Source organism: Dermacentor variabilis, chromosome 6 (genome assembly GCF_050947875.1).
Source record: "Dermacentor variabilis isolate Ectoservices chromosome 6, ASM5094787v1, whole genome shotgun sequence".
Lineage (NCBI taxonomy): Eukaryota > Metazoa > Arthropoda > Arachnida > Ixodida > Ixodidae > Dermacentor > Dermacentor variabilis.
The window spans coordinates 18014240-18035989 of NC_134573.1; the positions used below are offsets into that span (position 1 = coordinate 18014240).

The following is a 21750-nucleotide window of genomic DNA, read 5'->3' on the forward strand; positions in this document are numbered from 1 at the left end:
TGACTTGCAACGTTCACAGGCATCTGGCTTACCAGAAGACACCATTCCTGTTAGCGACAGGGTGAAAGGTATATAAAAACTTAAGTACATACATTGATTTAATGGCCTTCACGGCCATTAAAGCCGTGAAGGCCATGTGCATACACGCTGTTCACCAGCTGCAGTTGCTTCATATCGACAGAGGCGACGTGCAAAGATGCCTGTGTGCTTGAAGATATGTGCATGTAAAGCGCTACAGTGCGATAAAACTGCTTACTTCCTGTATACATATATAAAATTACTGCTGCCACTAAAGGGTGATATAATGAGCTCGGCCGCCATCAGCGATCCCATGCATAAATTATCACAAGTTTTCAAATAGCGAGAGATTCGACATAACGGTGATGTGCTAGCCACTTCCTTATTTGAATGCGCTGTTCAGTTTGTGCATGTTATAGTTCAAGCATACTACCAATGCGGTTGAGCATTGTGAAAATCAAGTACAGTGCACTGCCTATTTAAGCACGTTAACATTTGTGCGATACATTTTTTTTGCTCAACAGCTTTTGCTTTATACAGTGACGTAGAGTGTCAAAGTAGAGGTCTAGGATTATTCTAGGATGCGAACAAATTCACTTTTCTACAGTAATGAAGAACACTAAAAAATGTTATGTACCCAGAATGTTACACTTGATATAGTAGGCAGAGAGTCTGTGCTTGCATTTTTATTGGTGCATAAGGGGGGATCTGACTTCGATGTCGGGAGGGACTAAAACCAGAAAGTCGCATACCAACTTCAGTGCCTTGGCCTTTATGCGACGTAAATATCTCATGCCTGCCAGGCACAGTGCATACGGCATGAAAGGAGGCAATTGCCATCGTGCGCTTTTTCTCACACTAGTCTGTGACGCACCAAGCGTATGTGCCAACAGTGAACATCATATGAATTGTTCTGGCACTTGCCTTTGTATGGGAAAACATGTGCACAGAAACAAGTACAGTAGCTGCTGGAGAATGCAAGAGTAGCAAGAGCGAGCAGAAAGAGGAGTTAGGTGTCTCGTAAAAACAGTTGAATTCGCAGTGCTCACCTGCCTTGAATCACGTGTATTATGCTGTGGCTCTGGAAGTGCGTCGGTAATCTCGAGGTGAAACGTGTCATTAAATCTGATGGTGGAGAAACTGTGACACATGAATTCTGCCAGATATTCCAGATTCGGAAGACTAGAAGAATACAGGAAAACTTATAAAACTAGAAAATGCCAACTTTATTTGAGAAATCAAAAGTTGTGTCCAGTAAAAAAGCATCTGCACCGACAGAAACTGAAAGTTGCATTAAACATAATACTTAAAAAGAGTGCACTGACATTATACCAATACTAAACACGACTTCACTACACAGATGCCTCATCTCAAAACATCGTTCTCCCATATTGCTCTCCTGTTCGCCACGCATGCGCTGCATAGTAAGACTCAGTGTTTAGTGTAACTGCTTTATTACTGGCTAACCACAAATGAGGTGTGTCTATCATTATTAGAGTGTACTCTAATGCTACTACTTTGTCACTGATGAGCCGGCTGTGTTTCCATAAAGCCGGATACATCTCCACAGGGTCACTAATGAATTGCAGATTCTTACAGGAGCAAGGACACCTGCATAAATACAGCGTTTTACATACTGCGAGTAAGTGTCCAGAGTCTTTATCAATTTTTTAACTCACGTACACAGGCGTAACTTATCCTTGTTTTTCAATAAAGGGGTGCAAAGATCGACGAAAAGCTCTTGAACGTGTATATGTTTTCTATGCGCAGTCACAGAGAAGAAGGCTCAAGAGCTGCATGATACCGGTTCCCTAATGTCAGCTTCGTCGCAGTGCATCGGTGGTATGCGATGTAGCATACGCAATGTGCTACGGTGAAGCGTACGAAGAGTGTAAAGGGGCTACTGTCACCGGTGATAACTGCAGCGCTCGCCGCGACGTCTCCTGTCACAGTGCAAACACGCGCCTAATAAATGTGCTGACAGGCCTTCAGCGGTATTTCGGACGTGGTTGTGGTTACTTGAGGTCTTGTCTCGCCCACCTAACACACCCCGTATGCAAGATCGCAACGAAAACACATACAAGCGCGCACGCGGCTCAGAACGACTGCGAGTCCTGCCACGTAGTGTTCGCACATCGCCCCCGCAAACTGTACTGGTTTCGACAGCAGGACACCCGATCTGGAGATCACTTTCTAGCCCCGCGGGTAACGTTGAGCTTAGTGTCACAAATTTGCTGCGCCGCCACGCTACCCGAATACGGGTGAGTGAGACGAGCGGCCGGGGCGGCGCATGCATTGCAGCGAGGCAGCGCTGCGATCGAAGTGGATTCAGCCGCATCAAGGTCGCGCCGGTGGATACTACTCGGAAAGGTCATTCGTAATACTTCGCGCGCTGGTATATCAGTACAGAGGTGTTTAGAATTGGATATGGCATGTATATATATGCCTTAGGGATAGGTGTCTTTCTTTCTCTTCTTAATTTCATTTTATATATTTAGTACCGCTCGGTGATTGCGCGTGCATTGCGACAGCAGCGCCGGCTTTCATTCTACTATGTTATTACACGGTTCCCTTTGGAGTACAAATATTTTTCCTTTTACTCAAGCAGCAAGTCTATCTCGTGTATATTTTCGCTCATATAGTTTTCCCTCAGTAGGTGCTGGGAAATGCAGGCGGAAAAGCAGATGTAAACTTCCTCCTTGCCGCTCCAAAAATATAAAACATAGCTGCCCCATCCGGCGCTTTTTAGTCAGATTTACGGGAAGCATTACCGAAAAAAAAATAACTGCATTACAACCTTATATTCATGTTTCCGTCTTCTTCGCGTAGCAGAATACGGAGTAATTGGTACGGGTTCTTTTATTGCGGTCGGACCTCGTGTGCCAAAAACAGTTTTAGGTAGCCTTTATATAGGCTAATCTTCGGCCTTTAAGGCATGCAAAATTTTTGGTCCAATCCCTGCCTACTAACAACAAAAATACAAAAGAAAAAGCGGCGTGGTAGCCGGCTATAAAGCGGATAGGGCGTTACGCTGCTACACTCAAGCTCCCGGGTTCAAATCAGGTCGCGGGATTCGATAGGAACAAAACGGAATCACACTCGTGCATACTTCTGTTTAGGTGCACGTTAAAGAAGCCCAGGTGGTGAGAACTGAACAGCGTGCCTCATAACCACATCGCCAGAGCGAAAACGACAGAATTTGTTTAATTAAAGAGACGACGGTAGCTGCGTCCTTCGGCATTTTTCTAGGGGTGCATGTAAACGAAAGAAATTATTCTCCGGTCTGATTTCTGAGAAAAATGGATTTACGCTCATCTTATATATCTCATAACTCAATGCAATGGCGTTCCCAACTGAACGTACGCTCAACTAAGCAGCTTCTGTATTACAAATGGTTGCTTTTCGTTATCCGGTGCACTATCATAAGGACAATAACGAAGCAATTAAAGCAACGGCATGCATTAAATACACGTAGAAATATTTGTAGATCTGCTGTATTCGTTGAAGAAGATAAATTTGGTACCCCGTTGGGTACCCAGTGTTGATGTGATTGTGAGGCTGTCAAAAAAATATTTCCCTTTCCTAAACCCATTTAGCAGATTTACAGGCTGCCCCGAAACGGGGCGTTTATACTGAATGGCAGCTAGGAACTTATTAAGCAGAACCGATTAGAACCTGTCCTTTGATTATCCGGAGCTGGTGCGCCTCTGCGCGACAACCAGTGCTCTTCAGCGGCACAATCATTTGGAACTGAATAAGAGTCCTCACTTGCATCGTCCCCTCAACTTCGAGACTTCGAAGTTGCTGCTATGCGTAACATTCGAATGCAAAAGGCAATTTGATAATTTTTCATAGTGAATTCTGAAGTCGAATACGATATGAATAGCAAACACCATTCGATTAGTCTATATGTTTCTACTTCAATTCGCCTGCTAGCACGTTGAAGTTGATCGCCAGACAAGCGACGGAGATTACATTGGTAAAGACTTCCAGGCCTCCCTGATTCAGTCTTTGCACCATAGTCAAAATATTTTCGCTAACACTGTTGCTCTTATTAACATCTAATAGTTGCCTTAATTTCTTTGCTGGGAAAGTCGATTGGTTGACGTGCGGCTGCAGGCGCAGCTATTAAAAGAAACACGCTTATTGCGGGTGGGAGTTTTCACTTTTTCAATCATTGCATTTAGAACATGTGATAATTTTTCGCTTTCATATATCTTGTGGATATATATGTCTGTGTACCCGTAGATTTACATAGAAGTGTATTGGGCATCTGCCACTCTTCGCACGGCGCAGTTAGTAAACCCTGTTTATTTCACTATAATATTGGTTTCTTTGATCATTGTTGCTGACCAATATTCCACCAACAAGAAACGTACGTAAAATAACACGGTAATAATAAAATTTACTTACGTAGGTTCATGTTGCAGATAGGCGGCTTCTGTGGCAAAATTACGTGTTACTTTTAGAAAACGGTGTTAAAGAGAGCAGTTCACCGGGCTCAAACTACATTTAGTACCGGCCGATAAGAATCGTGGGCGCGCCAAAGCAAATAAAGCCATAGAAAATTGTACTGCACAGACTTTCTGCGAAAAAGACTGGGCGTCCGCCAGCGTCCGCGCTCGCGAGCAGACGACGCACTTGACGACAGCAAAATTGCAGACGTCACTCGTGTCTGAAATATCTATATGCAGCAGAAAGGTTTCAATATGAGTTTGCAGTTGAAATAGAGCACCATTATACCAGCGTACGCGCGCGATCGGTTTCAGCGCCTGCAGCGAAATTGCGTTGAAAAAGCGGCGAAGCGCGTCTACGCACCAGTCGAGTTCACTCGCAGCGCCCTCGCACAGATTTTCCACACGGGTCGCCTCACCGGGAGACCGCCGTGTACCTATTCAACCGTTGTCTGGTACACTCTAGTGACACATAGGCTCCACCGGCCGGCTGAAACAATATCGCTGCGCTGGATCCTCTCCCAATTTGCGAACGCTGCAGCTATACGGGGAATCCCACGGACGACGACGACGCAGTGCGAAGCCATGGACAAAGCTGAGCCGGAGAAGCACCCGCTGGATCTGAGCATCGTACGGAACCTGAACCTGAACCAGAACGGCTTCGAGGCGTGCGCCCTGTCTGAGGCCCTGGCCACGGGATACCGGAACGCAGCGCACGCCATGCTTTGGGCTCCTGCCGACGTGCTCGTTATGCAGCGCTACCAGCAGAAAGCAACAATCCTGGTGAGCGCCACGATCTGGCCACCTTCGGTTTCTGTGGCAGCGCGTTCCGTTTAAATTCCCTGTAGACAAGAATGTCATCGGCTGGGTGCGCCTGCTTGCTGATTTAGGCTATTTTATATCATGATTCAACTCAACCCGAACACCCCTAAACGAAGAGCACTTTACCCCAGAAAAAATGCTAGCCTGCGCTTACATGGTGGTCTCCTAAATCCACGCCCTATCGCCCAAAGTTCTGCACATGCTTGTTTCAGAGTTCCAATTCAAGTGCACCACACAATTGGTGGAATGGCCGGACGGCGCTCTCCTGTGGAGGCGCCGCGTGTGGAAAAATTGCGAGAGGGCGCTGTGAGCGAACTGCATTGGGGCGGAGACGCGCTTCGCCGGATATTCAACGTAATTTCCCGGCGGGCGCAGACCGAGTTCGCGTACGCTCTTATAATGGTGCTTTGTTTCAACAGCAAGATTTTGACGTCTTTTCCTACATATACATATTTTAGACATGGGTTATACAACATGACGTCTTCCATTTTGCTGTCGTTGTCGAGTGTGTCGTCTGCTAGCGAGCGCGCGTTCGTTGCGCGGACGCTGGCGGACGCCCAGTTTCTTTCGCAGAAAGTCTGTGCAATTTCCTATGGTTTAGCTTGCTCTCCTGTGCTCGCGACTATTATTGGCTGGTACCAATTGTAGCTTTAGGCAGGTGAACTGCTCTTTTTATGACCGTTTTCTAAGAGTAACACGTAATGTTTGCTACAGAAGCTGCCTATCGGCAACACGAAGCTATGCAAGAAAATTTTATTGATACCGTGTCATTTTACCCGCGTTCTTGTTGGTGGAATATTGATCAGGGACAATGATCAAGGAAAGCAGTATTACAGTGAAATATGCCAGGTTTATTAAATGCGTCACGCGAAGAGATGCAGATGACCAATGCACTTCTAGGTAAGTCTCAGGGTACATAGACATATGTATGTATGAACGACTTCTGTGTATGAGAAAAATTATCAAATATTGTAAATCTACTGATTGAAAAAGTGAAAACTCCCGACATGGAAAAACGTGTTTCTTTTAAAAGCTGCACCAGCCGTAGATGAAGCAATCGACTTTCCCAGATAATGAATCAAGGTAAAATATTAGACGTTAATATGCACAACAGGGTCAGGGTGAAGATTTTGCTTTGTACAGAGACTGAATCGGGGAGACCTGGAAGTCTTTACCAATGTAATCTCCGTGGCTTGTCTGGCGACATCCTTCAACGTGCCAGCAGGCGAAATGAAGTAGAAACATATAGACTAATCGAATGGTGTTTGCTATTCATATCGTATTCGACTTCAGAATTCACTATGAAAAATTATCAAATTGCCTTTTGCATTCGAATGTTACGCATAGCAGCAACTTCGAAGTCTCGAAGTTGAGGGGACGATGCAAGTGAGGACTCTTATTCAGTTCCAAATGATTGTGCCGCTGAAGAGCACTGGTTGTCGCGCAGAGGCGCACCAGCTCCGGATAATCAAAGGACAGGTTCTAATCGGTTCTGCTTAATAAGTTCCTAGCTGCCATTCAGTATAAACGCCCCGTTTCGGGGCAGCCTGTAAATCTGCTAAATGGGTTTAGGAAAGGGAAATATTTTTTTGACAGCCTCACAATCACATCAACACTGGGTACCCAACGGGGTACCAAATTTATCTTCTTCAACGAATACAGCAGATCTACAAATATTTCTACGTGTATTTAATGCATGCCGTTGCTTTAATTGCTTCGTTATTGTCCTTATGATAGTGCACCGGATAACGAAAAGCAACCATTTGTAATACAGAAGCTGCTTAGTTGAGCGTACGTTCAGTTGGGAACGCCATTGCATTGAGTTATGAGATATATAAGATGAGCGTAAATCCATTTTTCTCAGAAATCAGACCGGAGAATAATTTCTTTCGTTTACATGCACCCCTAGAAAAATGCCGAAGGACGCAGCTACCGTCGTCTCTTTAATTAAACAAATTCTGTCGTTTTCGCTCTGGCGATGTGGTTATGAGGCACGCTGTTCAGTTCTCACCACCTGGGCTTCTTTAACGTGCACCTAAACAGAAGTATGCACGAGTGTGATTCCGTTTTGTTCCTATCGAATCCCGCGACCTGATTTGAACCCGGGAGCTTGAGTGTAGCAGCGTAACGCCCTATCCGCTATATAGCCACTAATTAAGCTGCCGCGCCGCTTGTTGTTGCTGTTTCTTATTTATCATTTTATGCGAGGGCGTTAAGGGCCCCTTGTCGGAACTCCGGCATCGGCGTTCCGCGTCCAGCGTCAACCGTCCTTGACTGAAAAGAAATTATTGCGTACCATGCGTACCCAACCACACGGGTCTTCCGTGTAACGCCAAAACGTTACTAAATTGATTCGATTTGCGAAAGTAAAATGCGCACAAAAAATAATTGTACAGTACGACCTACGCACAACCTACAAACATGGTAGTGTCCGACTTCAATTGAAATATACGAGAAAACACGATTTTGTTACGTGCAAACTCGAACACGAACCTTGCTTCCAGCGTCTCTAGCCGCCATAAAGCGGTGCTCGGCTCCTCGCAGCACCACCGCCCCGATGGCCCACGAAAGAGGCTCGGCCAGAAAGCTCGCCTTCGTGCATTGCGTTCGCCGCCAGCGCTGCCCGCTAAGCGTTACGGTTACATAAACTGCAGTTGCCGGGAAGCTGTCAGGGATCGTTGAATGCTATCGCGTTCCAATCTTGAAGACAACGCTTAAGCATGCTGCAAATTTTTTTCAGGCATGAATTAGATTAATAGTTTAAGCATATATAATGGCTACCTAAAACTGTTTGTGGCGCCAGATGTCCGACCGCAATAAGAGAACCCGTACCATTAACTGCGTATTCTGTTACGCGAGGAAGGTGGAAACATGAATGGAATTTGGCACTGCAGTTTTTTTTTTCTTTTCCTATAAGAATAGATTCTGTAAATTTGAGTACAGGGCACCGGGTGGGGCAGATGTGTTTGATTTCTTTAATGTGGCAAGGGGAGGGAGGTAGGAAGTTTACGTATATTTTTCCGTCTGCGTTTCGCAAGAATTGCTCACGGAAAATTATATGCGCAGAAATGTGCACTAGAGATCCATGCTGCTTGAAGAACAAGAAAAAATATCTGTTCTCCAAACGTAACAGTACAATACCATAGCAGAATTAAAGTCGACACTGCTCCCGCAATCCACGTGCAGTCACTGAGCGGCATCAAAAAAGGAAAATTAATAAAACGAAATAAAGAGAAAGAAAGACATCATTCCTAAGGCATAAATGCATGTCATATGCAATCATGAACGCCACGCAAGCGGTCTGAATGCCTATACCAGCGCGCGTAGTACGAACGACCCTTCCGAGAAGTATCGCCGGCAGCTTCCAACGGCGCGACCTTGACGCCCGCCACAGCATTTCTCGTCGTCGCGCGCCTCTCTGCAACAAAGGGTGGAGGAAGGCAAAATATGGAAGGGAGCATTACGTCACGCAGCCAGCCGTTGCAGCGAACACTCCGTGAAGCCACAGCGTTGGCCCAACACGTGACTTATTGCGTCGAGATCATGGAGGATGAATCAATATTTGCAACGACATTTGGTTCCCGTTGGCTACGCCAGTAGTTTTTATTCGGTGCGCGCTTGTTCAGCTGCCCTGCCGTGGCTCTGCCTGCCGAGCGGAAGCACTAAAACTAACCGCGAAATTTGTCGTGTCATCACGTGTTGGGCCACCGGGTTAGCTTCAATCGCGTTGCGTATGATTCCTCCTATGTGCAGAGCTGAGGTGAAACAGCGCGAAAAAGACGAGGACACAAGGAAACAAATACCACAGACAAGCGCTGACAAGACTTACTAATGCGAACTTACTAAGACTTACTATATGCAGAGCATGCGCCTCCTCAGCCGCTCGTCCCACTCACCCTTATTCTAGTATACTACCGCTGGTGGTCCAATACTGGCTGTAGACGGCGTAGTGTGGCGACTGGGGTTTCGTGGTTGATGTGATGTCCAGTTGCTGTCGTGCCAAGTTCAGGGATGGAAGAAAACTTTATGCACGTATGCACGTCCTGTTGCCCGTTCTTTTTTTTTAATATTAATTTCTTAGCAACAAAAAGTGCGATGGAGGGGAAGAAAGTATAAATTTTAGAGAACAGGAATGCACTGTAAACAAAAAAACACCCAGACGGGCGTTTTTTGCTTGCCCTCTAGCGCATTCCCTTTTGTACATCTTTTTGCTCCCATTGAAAGGGCGTACGATTAAACTCCCATTGAGTGGGCATTAATTGGGCACACAACGGGGGTACCGTAATACGCCCACTTCACCCCCATTTGACAGGGAGGTACAATGGGAGTATTGTGAAGGAATTAAAGGCATTTTAGTTAGGTGCGGCAAGCTCGTAGCGAAATGCATGGTGGCGCGGGTCACGTGCTTACGCAGTACCAGACGGAACACCGCAGGCCGAAATGTCGAACGCCGGCGATCAAGGCTCAAGGGAACTCGGCCGTCCGTGAGCTGCCACCCGAGCAGTCGTCGCACCTGCTCGGAGCGAACGCCCGCGTCCGATACCTTGGGCTGCGGTGTTCCGTCTGCTGCTGCATAGGCGCGGCGTACCGCTACGAAGCATTTCGCCGCGGGCTCGCACACGTGGTCCAATCGACGGCACAGGGCCATCGCTGAATCGACCAAGTCACGCGCACACGTGGTCCAATGGCGAATGAACCCGTCACCGCACGTCTTCATTTTTTTTTTCCTTTCGCTGATCACAGAGCCCCTCTTTGCAAAGCTTTTATACAGTCGTCCTAGCTTATCGGCAGTGCCTCCGAGGCCAGAAAACGCCTTCGAGAGCAGTTGCTACTTGCTGAAAGGAAAAATGCACGAGACACACACTGACAGTGAAGAAAATTTATTTTGCACCAAATGTAAGAAATATAATATGTTCACTTCCGGGCCCAAAAGAAAGCACATTTCTGCCCGAGTAAAACAATTGTCTGGATTTTAAAAAAGAACACTGTACATTGTAAGCATGCCAGTTGCTAGTATTCTACATGTCCTAACACAATGAAATTAGTAAATGAAAGAAATGCTAAGAAATCTTATCTCGTTTCATACTGAACTGTAACTACAGAGCCATGTGTTTGAACTGTTACTTTGTACTGACACTCCACACTTTTGCACAGACTATATACTGAGCTCGCTTGACTAAGAGTAAAACTTCATTTGGCCTAGTTGGTACATAATTCTGAACTTAAAACTTACAGCGCAAACACCTAAGACGGACCACAAAAGGCAGATACTACACACGCTGGCGCTAACTGACAACTTTTTTATTTCTTCGTCGTCGATGCATATATATGCCCTAGGCCACACAACTGCATAGGCGCACACATTACATTACAGAGATCTCCCAAATTATCACATATGCAAACGTAGGAACTCAAAACTCAAATTCAGATGGGCGCAGGGACAAAGCTAGACACTGATGCAATTATCATTCTGCCTTTTTATGTGGTAGGCCTCTAAGGCAAGTCGGGCAAGCTCATTCATGCTTTTGCCAAGAATCGACGTCCCATCAAGTCGCGCCTCACAATTTTTGCAAAAGTTTATATGCGCAACAACGTGCACTCCTCTATCTACATTTTTGTTTACTTTTTGTGCATGTTCCCTGCGTGGTCCCTTAAACACATAAGGTCATCTATCAACTCAAGAAAGTTGCTTGCAGGCATAGTGTTCCTTTGGCGCTTTCTGCACCGAACAAGCTTTTAAAGCTATGCTCCCGCACCTTCGGAGAGGGCAGAGGAGGATGCCAAATTCGGCATGATGCTTCACACATGTTGTGCGCGGTCGGCGTGGTTTATACCATTCACTCTCATGTGGTAAGACATAGCTTGGCTAGATAAGGCATTGCGTCAATGAGCGACTCAGGGAACATGCGCAACAAGTAAACAAAAATGTAGATAGAGGAGCGCACCTTGGTGCGCATATAAACTCTTGCAACAATTGTGAGGCACAACTTGATGGGACGTCGATTCTTGGCAAAAGCAAGAATGAGCATGTGCGGCTTGCCTTAGAGGCCTACCACAAAAAAGGCAGGGTGATAAATGCATTAGTATGATATCTTTGTCCCTGCATCCATCTGAATTTGACTTCCTACGTTTGCGTATGTGATAATTTGGCAGATCTCTGTAATGTAATCTGAGTGCCTGCGCGGTAGTGTGGCCTAGGGTTTATATTGCATTGACGACGAAGAAATAAAGAAGTTGTTAGCACCAGTGTGTGTCGTATCTTCATTCTGTGGTTCGTCTTAGGTGTTTGTGCTGTAAGATTAAGTTGCTTGACTAAGCCATTCCTAATTAACAGTGGCTCGTATAATGAGGGCGATCAGTGGTATTTTGCATGGACTAGCACACAAATATGATAAATGTCAAAGTACTAAATTAAGAAATTGGTACTCATCACACAAACAAGCTACATAATTTAGTGCTGTATTTCTGAGCAAGCTATTAAAAATTATCGTATTTTACGAACCAGAACCCACCTTCTGATTATGAGACATGCCATAGCGAGTAACCCCGAATTAATTTGGACAACCTGGGGTTCTTTAACAAGCACCCGTCTAAGTACACGGCTGCTCTTGCATTTCGCTCCCACTGAAATGCGGTTTTGTTTAAGACTAGATTTACGAAAGTTCCAAACAGGATCCCCTCTATATTTTCTCTTTAAATGGAGCCTCAAGGTGCCCGGGAAATTGGTTCCATTTACCAGGCGTTATATTTACTGAGAGACATTGCAGAGAGCCAACCAATTATCAGGATGGTGTCCTATTTAAGCGGCAGTTTCGAAGAGATTTTTGTTTATCGAGATTCCACTGTAGTCCATAATAGTGGATGAGTTGTGTTCTGCATGGACACTTTAGCATGGCTACCATGTTTAGTTGAATATTGTGCAAGCAGCAACATTTCACTGTACCCAGTGCAATATATAAAGCCAGCAATGTAACATGTTGCAAATGCAGCCACGAACAAGTACCTTCCCTCATCATATCCAATAGCAGCATCTTTAGATGAAATTAGTCATGTTTTCTCACGTTTAAGTGCCTTATTTTCGGAAATCAAATCCTCCTTATCACATTGACCTCCAATTGTGTCATTCCCCGAGCTGAGGTCACTTGATATTGCATTTAATTGCCCTTCAAATAGCATATTGGTCTTATTTAAAAAGCACATGGCATCACAGTGACCCCCTAGATATAGAATTCGAGCTGCAACGCAGTAGCAGACATTCTGAGGTAGAAGCCTAACTATTTTGAATTTGGATGCATACTCAAAACACTGCTATGCAATTGCAGACAGGGCTGATAGTGTAGCAACCAGGACAGATTTAACGGGCATAAAGGAGCAAAATTGTGTGAGCTTCGAATTATTATTCTCTCTGAGGAACCATGCTGTCCAATTATAAAATGGGGATCAAAATGAAGTAATTGGATAGCAAATATGCATTTCATTAAGTAAATAAAATACTGTTCATGCTACCTTCCAGGGTGCACACTACATTCCATTCCTTTGAATGTGAATTTGCTACCTTTCCATGGGTTGCCAAATGTATAGGTGTATTGTTGGTCGAGGGGGGTGGAATGGATATAGGTCTCAGGCTAGAGGAAATATTTCGAGAAGGAGACTTGCCAGGTTGAACAACGAATGTCTGAGGCTGGAGCCATTTAGTTCTCTTGCAAAGATGTTGGCTCCAGATTGAGACTTTCTTTGTTGGACAACTGTTGATGACTAATTTCGCCATCTTTTCATTTACCCTCGTCTTATTCAACCTATTGCTCCACGCAGGAGCTGCACTTTCCTTAAAGAATAAAGATATTAATGAGCTCAAAAGCTTTGTGCATGGCTGCATCCCCAAGTGCAAAAATTTGTTTTCAATGAATGAGAGTTGGTACCTTTCTTGAGAATTCAATAGGAAGAACCAAAAATTAAGCTAACAGACTGGCTATGACGACAAGTAAATGTGAATTGATGTGGAGTGCCATTTCTTCATTTTGCACCAGGCTTGGGGCCAGCCAGACTTCTTCCTAAAATTGAGAAAATTTTTCTAATGAAGTATATATTAAGAGTATTCTCTTCATAATCTGAAAATTTAAAAACATGGTTATTTGGTTATTCATATTTAGTTGGGAACAGTGCGAAGGACACTGACGAAGTAAGGGCTTATACAGTAATGCCACATAGTGCTGGCTGAGAACAGATTCAATTTTATAACAAACAGTTAAGTACTTTGGAATGCTTCCTAAAAGCCATAAAATACCAAAGCAGGAAGCAGTTGTACAAAATAATGTATGTGCATGAAAAATGCACCTGATCATCGGTTCGCAGACATGTATGCCATTTACTTGTCAGTTAACAAAAACATGTGTTACACTGAAACATTTCTCCTACAATTTGGCAATTCTGTGGGCTTTGATTATTGCTCGGGTCAGTTGGTTGCTGTTGTTACTGCTACTAGTGTACGGTGAAGTGTAATGTAGATGGGCAAGTGCTACTGACAACTATGAACATTGGCAAATTTTGCTGCACCAGGATAACGCATGCATTGTCCCGCTGCACCAAAACTTTCCAGTAAACATTCACAGTTGTCTGTAGGACTTTCCCATCTGTCTCGCCTCACACTGTTCCATCTATAGCGCTTCACCATACTGTAATATGCACCACCAACTGACACAAAATTCTACCCTTCTGAAGTTCTTACTGCTACTTCGCACTCGTCACATTCAGGCCGCCAGGCGTACTGAGCCCAATGTAGTATAACTGCATAGACTAGCAGCTCCTGTCATGGACTTATTCCGGTGTAATGGCACCACAGAAGCAAACGAAGACAAAGACATGCAGAACACAAGCGCCTAACCTCAACTCTCGCTTTAATAAGAAAACAGACATCATATACAACACATAGTGACAGGAGGTGATGTCATTAATTCAAAAACAAATTCTTCGTGCAATGTAACTGAGAATGACTGATGCATTTGTCCTTTTCGTGCTAATCTGCCAAAGCTTAATTATCTTATGTACATCTGCTCATAATTTCTGGCTAAGAGTCTTGAAGAACACAGGAACGAACCAATCTATTTTGCAGTGCATCACTATGTGCGAATGAGAGTTATTCCACACAAACTTCATTAGCCGCAATCTCAAATTAATACAATGTGTGTATGCAATGCAAGCATGACTGGATAGGAATGGCTGACTGTACATAACCTCCGTTGCACAGTGCACCGCCTGCAAATTCTGCTGCACGCAACAAATTAATTTGTTTTCCTGGCTTGTCTTTTTTTTCTCATCAGAGCAAATCTCTCTTCACATGTTTCATACAGAAAAAAATTTTTTGCCCGTAGAGACCAGCTACACAATTACACATGAAAATTACAAATGCATACGAAACAACTGCAACCACTTTTTTACTTCATCTCATTGATTATATTCCATATTCATGCCTAATTTAGTTGCGCAAATCACTGTTTTCTCAGGCCCTTGTTAGGAGAGTTTTGTGCTGTAATAAAAGGCAGAAGCCAAAAAAAGGAAAAGGTTGGTTGTGGCTTGAAGCACAATATGCATCTAGTGAGCTAGGCCGCAAGCGTTGTGTAGTCTGCTGCCATCATAAGGCCGTGTCTACATTAGACAGATGGGATGCTCTATTAATGCGAAATCAGGGAAATTGAGAGAGTATGAGTCATCCGTGTGAAACAATCCTCCCTCACACAATGTTAAATACTGCAAAGAATGTGACTGCGGTCCTGTGTTCCACAAAACTTGCGTTGTAGCCAGGTATTACGACCTGACAACATGCAAGGTAATTGTGGCTTGCAACATATAAAAAGAATGACGAATGTATCAGTGATCTATTAGTTGCACTGCATAAAGAATTTCTTTTAACAGATATCATCACATCATGTCTCCACCTGTTATTAAATATTGCCTGTTTCCTTATTTTAAAGGTTGAAGTGAGATCCGGTGCTTTTGTCATGTGTGTACATATCTTTCTTTGTTTACTTTTTGTGGTGTCATTACACCAGAATTTGTATAACCAAATGGCCACACACTGCTTTTGTCACGTTATAGTGGTGCTCGCAAAGCCTTGCCAATATCAACCTATTTGGTCAAAACATGCTTTTGTACATATGCTCTTCCAAATAGAAAAGCTATCAAGAAGGTAACAAGAATCAAGAGCATTAAGTTAAATCCACCGCAATGATTTACTTTTTTGCCTTTATTCCTTACACCTAAGTGGATAAGCCAGAGTGTGAATGTTACAGAAATGCACCAAATAAGTTGCTGAAAGTATGCAAAAATGTTAATGCAACTAAGCATAGATTTATGTGCAATAATAGACACCAGTCTCAGTTTCTTTCCTTCTGACGCAAACATAGTATATCTTATTCCTTTGGCATGAAGAAAAGCATATGTAGACCAGACAAGCTTATATTTGAATGAGAGCCTTCACGATTAAGCACCACTATAATGTGACCATAAGAGTACATACACTGTAAACAGTGCAGATGACAGCCCAAATTTCACAAGTGCAACATGTTAGCGAAAGCAGCAACCATTAACCCAGAAACTAATCAAATCCCACAAAATAACAAGTAAAAAAAAGATTAATATGTCAGCGCAGCACCTGTTCTCTGAAGTTACAGGAAAGTGGTATGCTTGTTCACAAACCTGAAACCACGACACATTTGTATGTGACCACCCCCTGCCTCTTTATGTGCTTTCGTGCCTTTGACAAGGCGTTACTGGATATTTATCTGCTTGTCTGTTGCAAAAACACATCAATTATTAGTCAGTGCACAGTGCACCATGCCATTTATCTATGTGGACTCACTTTGTGTCCTTAGCACTGCTCTCACCTGTTCAGAACTAAGGATTGCAAAAGGACGTTCTACTTAAATCTACATGCCTTAATATGTGGGTTGTGCAGTTCAAATAGGGTAATTATAAGTAAAATGCATGACATGTTCTGATGAACTTTGTTTTCATAATCTAATTGTTTATTTGGGCGCATAACCAGTCAGATCATTCGTACTAAAACAATGAAACAAATTCAACACACTGGTTTATACTGGTTGGTGCTCTATTGAATTTAGCACACACATTGAACAAACGACAGGCAGTGAGAAATACCAACAACCACTAACTTCCACACGGCATTATTGGTCACATGTGCACGATATAGCTACAAAAACCCAAACGAAAGTAGACAAAGAAAAAAGTACATTTTAACAGAAAAAGAACAAGACAAAAAAACTTCTTTTGGTAGCTAAGTCACAATCAAGGTGTAAATGACAGCTATAGTTTGGCAAGTACACATGTAGTTACTTTGCTCAGTCCCTCGATATCATAATTTCTTGTTTGACAGCAACACCAACGGGACATCTACGCACATCTTTATTGCACATGCCATTTTTTCTCGCTCCAAAATCCTTTCGTGGTTATTCATTTAGTACCTGCTTCGCCTGTACTGGCATTGCAGGGGGGGGGGTATACATTCTGTGTAATGTAACTTACATTCAAATCAAGCACACAAAGCAGGGAGGGAATTATCTTTAAAAACTATGCAAACACTTGCAGGCTGAAATACCTTGCAGTCCCTTTGGTCCAAGGAAAAAACAATGTGAGGCATCACCTATAAGTAAAAGGAAGTTAATAAACCTTTTTAGTGTAATCTCTTTCTTGTGAGGTATGATGATAGCCTGATATGAATTTCTATCTCTACATGTTTGGAACAGTATATGCTTGAAATAATTGTAACTGAAGAGATTTCCTAGTCTTTTAAATCCTGCCATTGCAGCTTACCCTTACTCTCAGTAATACAAAGCCTTTTAGTATGACTTCCTATTACAAATCTAACTGCCATATTTTGAACATTTTCAAGCAGACCAGGTAACTCAATATTATGGGGATTCTAGCAAACATGTACTTATTTGATTAGTGAACGCACATAAGTAAAATACAGCTGTTCTTTGAGGTTTTCGGGAAGCCAACAAACTGTTTATGGGTGGACACACGACAGCTACTACACCGATAAGCATCGTGGCCAACCAAAATTATGTTTATTCCTACATGGGCGGGCGCGGCGGAGTGTGAGCAGACAATGGTTGGCTTTTTCTGGAGTCATATACAAAGGAACCCCAACATAACGAATCCAGTAAAATCAGCAATTTGGTTTGTTGTACTCAGATTCGACTGTTTAGCCAAATAAGTCCATTTGCAAATGGATTGTTTTCCCACGGAAAGGGCCAGTCAGAAAACACAAATCTGAATGAGAAAAAATTTTGAATTTGAGAGTCAGCGACCAAAGATACGGTTTCACGGTGTGTTAACGGTACCTTCACATATGTAGCATGAAGCAAACCCAGCCTTCCTTTCGCATCCACCCTGTCCTCTTTGATACTGTCACACGCAGTGGAACGACACCATCATGAAAAGTGCTGGCAGTGGAGGCAAATGCTTTGTCTGTCTCAAACTTCAATGCATCTCTGAAACTACAGATTATGCAACCCCGTGTACTAAACACATGGGAAGACTGCACATAATACCACGCCATATCAGCACGTCTAGTCTTTCCACACGCAGCAGATCACCTCTAGAACAGGGTGCGCAGGCTGCAGATGTGCTCAGCTGCGCTCACAGCGATGGCGCTAGAAGAGAAGACGCACGGACTGGGCCCTTCTGAGGGCCCCCTTAAAAGCTCAGTTTGTCATTTTTTTTGTTTCTGTAATAGGCTAGTGATAAAAGCAAATTTGCTTCATGCCTATTAAGACATTTTGTACACATGGTAGAAAAATTACGAAAGTAGAATATTTTATTACTTTTCACCCCTCTCAGTTAGATGAAACAAGGCAAAAATGGCTGCTTATGCATTTGTACGATATTCCAAGATGTTTTTTTCATGCTGAAAGAAAGGCATGTGTTTAAAAAATAAGCTTGGTTGCAACATGTAAAGGAATTGTGTAATGTCACAAGAGTGCCTGCAATCAAAATATATTTGTGATTTCCTTGCGACTGGAACACTCAAAAGGAAAACGACCTTTTAAACAGACTAAAACAAAGCCACAGCACATGCACCCATACTAAGCCAAGGACGGTATCAAGCCGATATGAGAAGACTTTCAAGAAAGAATCTTTCCCTGTTTGGTAAAATTCTTAAAACAATGGATAATACTTGGCCGCACGCCTTAAATCTAGAAGGAATAAAGTTCATAAGCTATTCTGTGTTCTTTCTTGAACCCAACAAATGTGTCTAGAAATATGGGTCAAGTCTACATCTTGCCGCATCTGTGGCAAGGTGTGAACAAAAAACTCGCTTTAGCTGGCTGCAGTGCTCCCTGCGATGAATATTCAGGCAGAAAATTGTTACCCCAGTGTGACTGTGCACCCAAGAAAACCAAATCTGGTAGACTACATCAATGCAAACGGAAAAACCTTTAGTCCATGCTTGCTGGCGCCCTGTGTCTGTATTGGCCTCTAGGAGCATTGTGGCCCCCACGTGCTGGAATATTTCCGTGGCATAGAAAACATTGTGTGATACTAGCTATCAAGTGTTAATCAGTTTAATCAGCAGTTTAATCATGGCAGCAGTTTAATCACAGTTACTTCCAAGTGTTTACATGTTTTAAGCATTGCTTGTGGGCATCTTGGCTACAAAACAACCTAGACCTTACATCCCAGTCTGGTGTGTAGCGTAACAAGGCTTTTATTGGAGCAACTTGATGCTTTTGTATTGGTTATTCGGTTGGCATGGTCTTTCACAAAAGAGCTATAGGCAATTTTGCTGCAATAACAGTACTGTTTTTATAGCATTCGTTGTGGGGAGTGCGGCTTGCCCCTTTTGCCGGAGTTCTTGCTGAACGACGATTTATTATCAGTCTGTTATATGTGGAACTTGAACAGCTTATATTTTTGCCTCCTCAATCCACGCTTCTGCTGCACTTTTGCCAGCATCTCTACACAGGGTGTTTTGACTGAGGTCATACCAAGTAAGCACGCTACAAGCCTTGTGTGCATCGTTTTCATGACTCTTTCGATGACCAAATTTCATTTTCAGTGACTTTATCAACTAAGTATCTAGCGCCAGCTTGAACATGGGTACTCATGAGAACTCGCACCAGGCTTGGTCAAATACGTTCAGCACTGCAGCACTGAGTAGTGAACCATGCTGTAAGAGTTGGCAACTAAATTGCTGTCTTGTGATTGAAACTTTTCATCCTTACAATCAAGGCTTCAATTGCCCAGCCAGCGAGCTGCAGCAAAGGTGTGAACTATAATCATCTGATGTCACATTCTATGTCATAGCGATAGCAGGTGATCCCTCCAGTGGTGGCCCTCAAGGCCAACAGGCATCCCTTTCTGTGCACGTGCTTGTGTAGGACTGGAGAGATGGTGCCAGTTTGTTCTTCAGCATTAACACTGTTCACGCTGTATCAGGAACACATTTTCTTACTCAGTGCAATAGCCCTTGAACCTACATAACTGCCAATGAGAGTCCTTTGCCCACCAAACTTTCCTTTGCCATGTCATTTGCTTCTGCCTTGATGTCACAGCAACTTCAGCTATATGAAGCAATGATGGTGTTTGAGTACCCACACAGCCTTGCAGTTTTCCAACCTGAACATTGCTTCATTCAAAACTGACATGATTTCGTCTCAGCAGACAGATCAGAGTTAAAAAGAAGCCTCAAACTTCTTTCAAAGTCATTCTAACCTTGTCAATAATCCCGTGCCTTTTGATGTGTTATTCAGCATTGTCCAAAGCAAGTTGGCTCTTAAAAATCAAAATAACTTTGTGAGGCCACCTACTAGGCTACCACTGTCTCTTCAGCCAGCCTGAAGTGTCTTGCAGCCATCAAAGCTGGAGTGCAAAAAAAAAAAACGACAAAGAAAAGTGTGGCAGACAAAATGCTCATGGAAAACCATATGTTTATGGACTGTTACACTGACTGAAAAAGATGGTGGCTTCCCAATACAGTCTTGATGTACGTAGCTGTTTCAGTCACGAACAAACAGCCAGTTGCGCAGTCCTGCTCAAGCACAGTGTACAGATGCCCATGGATAAAAATTTGTTGTGTGCATATGGTACAGTGTACCACATCTCATGTTCCTGAGGCTGCAGTACACTGGGAAGACTGGTTGCAACTTCAATAGTAGGCCCTTAGAGTATTGCAGCCCTTTGTTCATATTTTCCTGCAGATTGTATCAAATGCGAATGCAAACTGTTTTGCAGGACACGTCAGTTCAGTACAAGCAATTAGACAGAGTAACCCAAGAAATAGTTTAAGGCTCCAAAACGTCTTAATACAGTCCCTAGTTTAGTATAGGTTTTCGCCTAATGTTTTGGCTTCTTCTACGGTATAATGCTGTTGCTTGCTAGGTACTGGTGGTGTGATGTGCACACTCTCTTGTGTTGCTATAATGACAACTTGTAAAAAAGATTGCTTGTCATCTGTTCTTGTCTATTCAGCTCATCAACCTTTGAAATTGTGTTGGGGGTGATTGCACGGTTGCTTTCGTCCGGTCTTCGATCATCTTTGCAACTTTCACGTTATTTTTTGAACTGTATGCTCCAACGCTTCACAGTGGCAAATGAAATGCAATGTTCAAACTAAAAAAGCAGCCATACGGCTACTAATTTCCTTTGGAAACTCATTCAGTTGTCAAAAACCTCACGACACCATGCTGTTCAACTTTCTGAGCGTCCGCTATGTCACGCAACCTTGTTCTACTTAGTGTTTGAGAGCATTAAAAAACATTTATCCTCGCACCTGCGTGGCACTTTTATAAAAGAGAAGTGCCTGTGTGCTACGCGCGTGCCTCGCAGATAATGAACCGAACCGTTATTGCGCCGTGTGGGTTGGCTCACTTTCATTTGACTTGCCCTCGTACATTAGAAATGCGAAGATGCAATGGGATATACAAATGCGATGATAGAGCTTGATAAAGGGCATAAAAGTCACTGGAAACAAAGTTCGCTGCACGTGTACACAAAACTTCGCAACAAGATATTTAAGTATACGTATAAGTCTCCAATAAATCTGCTTATCTAAAGAAGTCACTGTATGTAGTGCGTCAAACAAGTAAAATAAACATGTTGCGCAAACACAGATTCACAGATCCCCCCCGCCTTCCTCCCTCCACTCCCCCTGATGTATCGCGCGCGACGGGAGGCAGCGCGCTTTCTCCTCGTTTTTCTTTCTTGCGCACACAAGACTGAGCCACCATCGTCGGCTCAGCTCCCCCCGCACCCTCACGCTTTCACTCGCACATGCAGCATGCTGCGTGTGGTCACAATGTTATCGCCCTTGGACTTTACACAGTACATGCCCTGATGGCGAAGGCAAGAATGCGCCTGGAGTGTCCATATAATTGCTATCGCAATACTACAAGTATCCGGCAACTGAAGTGTTCCATGGCCCATTACTTTCCGCAAA

The 21750-nt window shown here is 43.6% G+C and overlaps 1 protein-coding gene across 2 annotated transcripts in view; it reads left to right on the forward strand.

The window, feature by feature from the left end:
- The first annotated feature begins 4819 nt into the window (after positions 1-4819).
- LOC142584669 (U8 snoRNA-decapping enzyme-like) overlaps positions 4820-21750 on the forward strand; it is a 69406-nt gene continuing 52475 nt past the window's right edge. Inside the window, exon 1 of one of the 2 annotated variants that reach the window (XM_075694839.1) lies at positions 4820-5255. In XM_075694839.1, coding sequence (XP_075550954.1) covers positions 5058-5255 — 198 coding nt within the window. In that variant the 5' untranslated portion in view covers positions 4820-5057. The remainder of the gene's footprint in view (positions 5256-21750) is intronic. The other variant, XM_075694840.1, reaches the window with a different exon arrangement.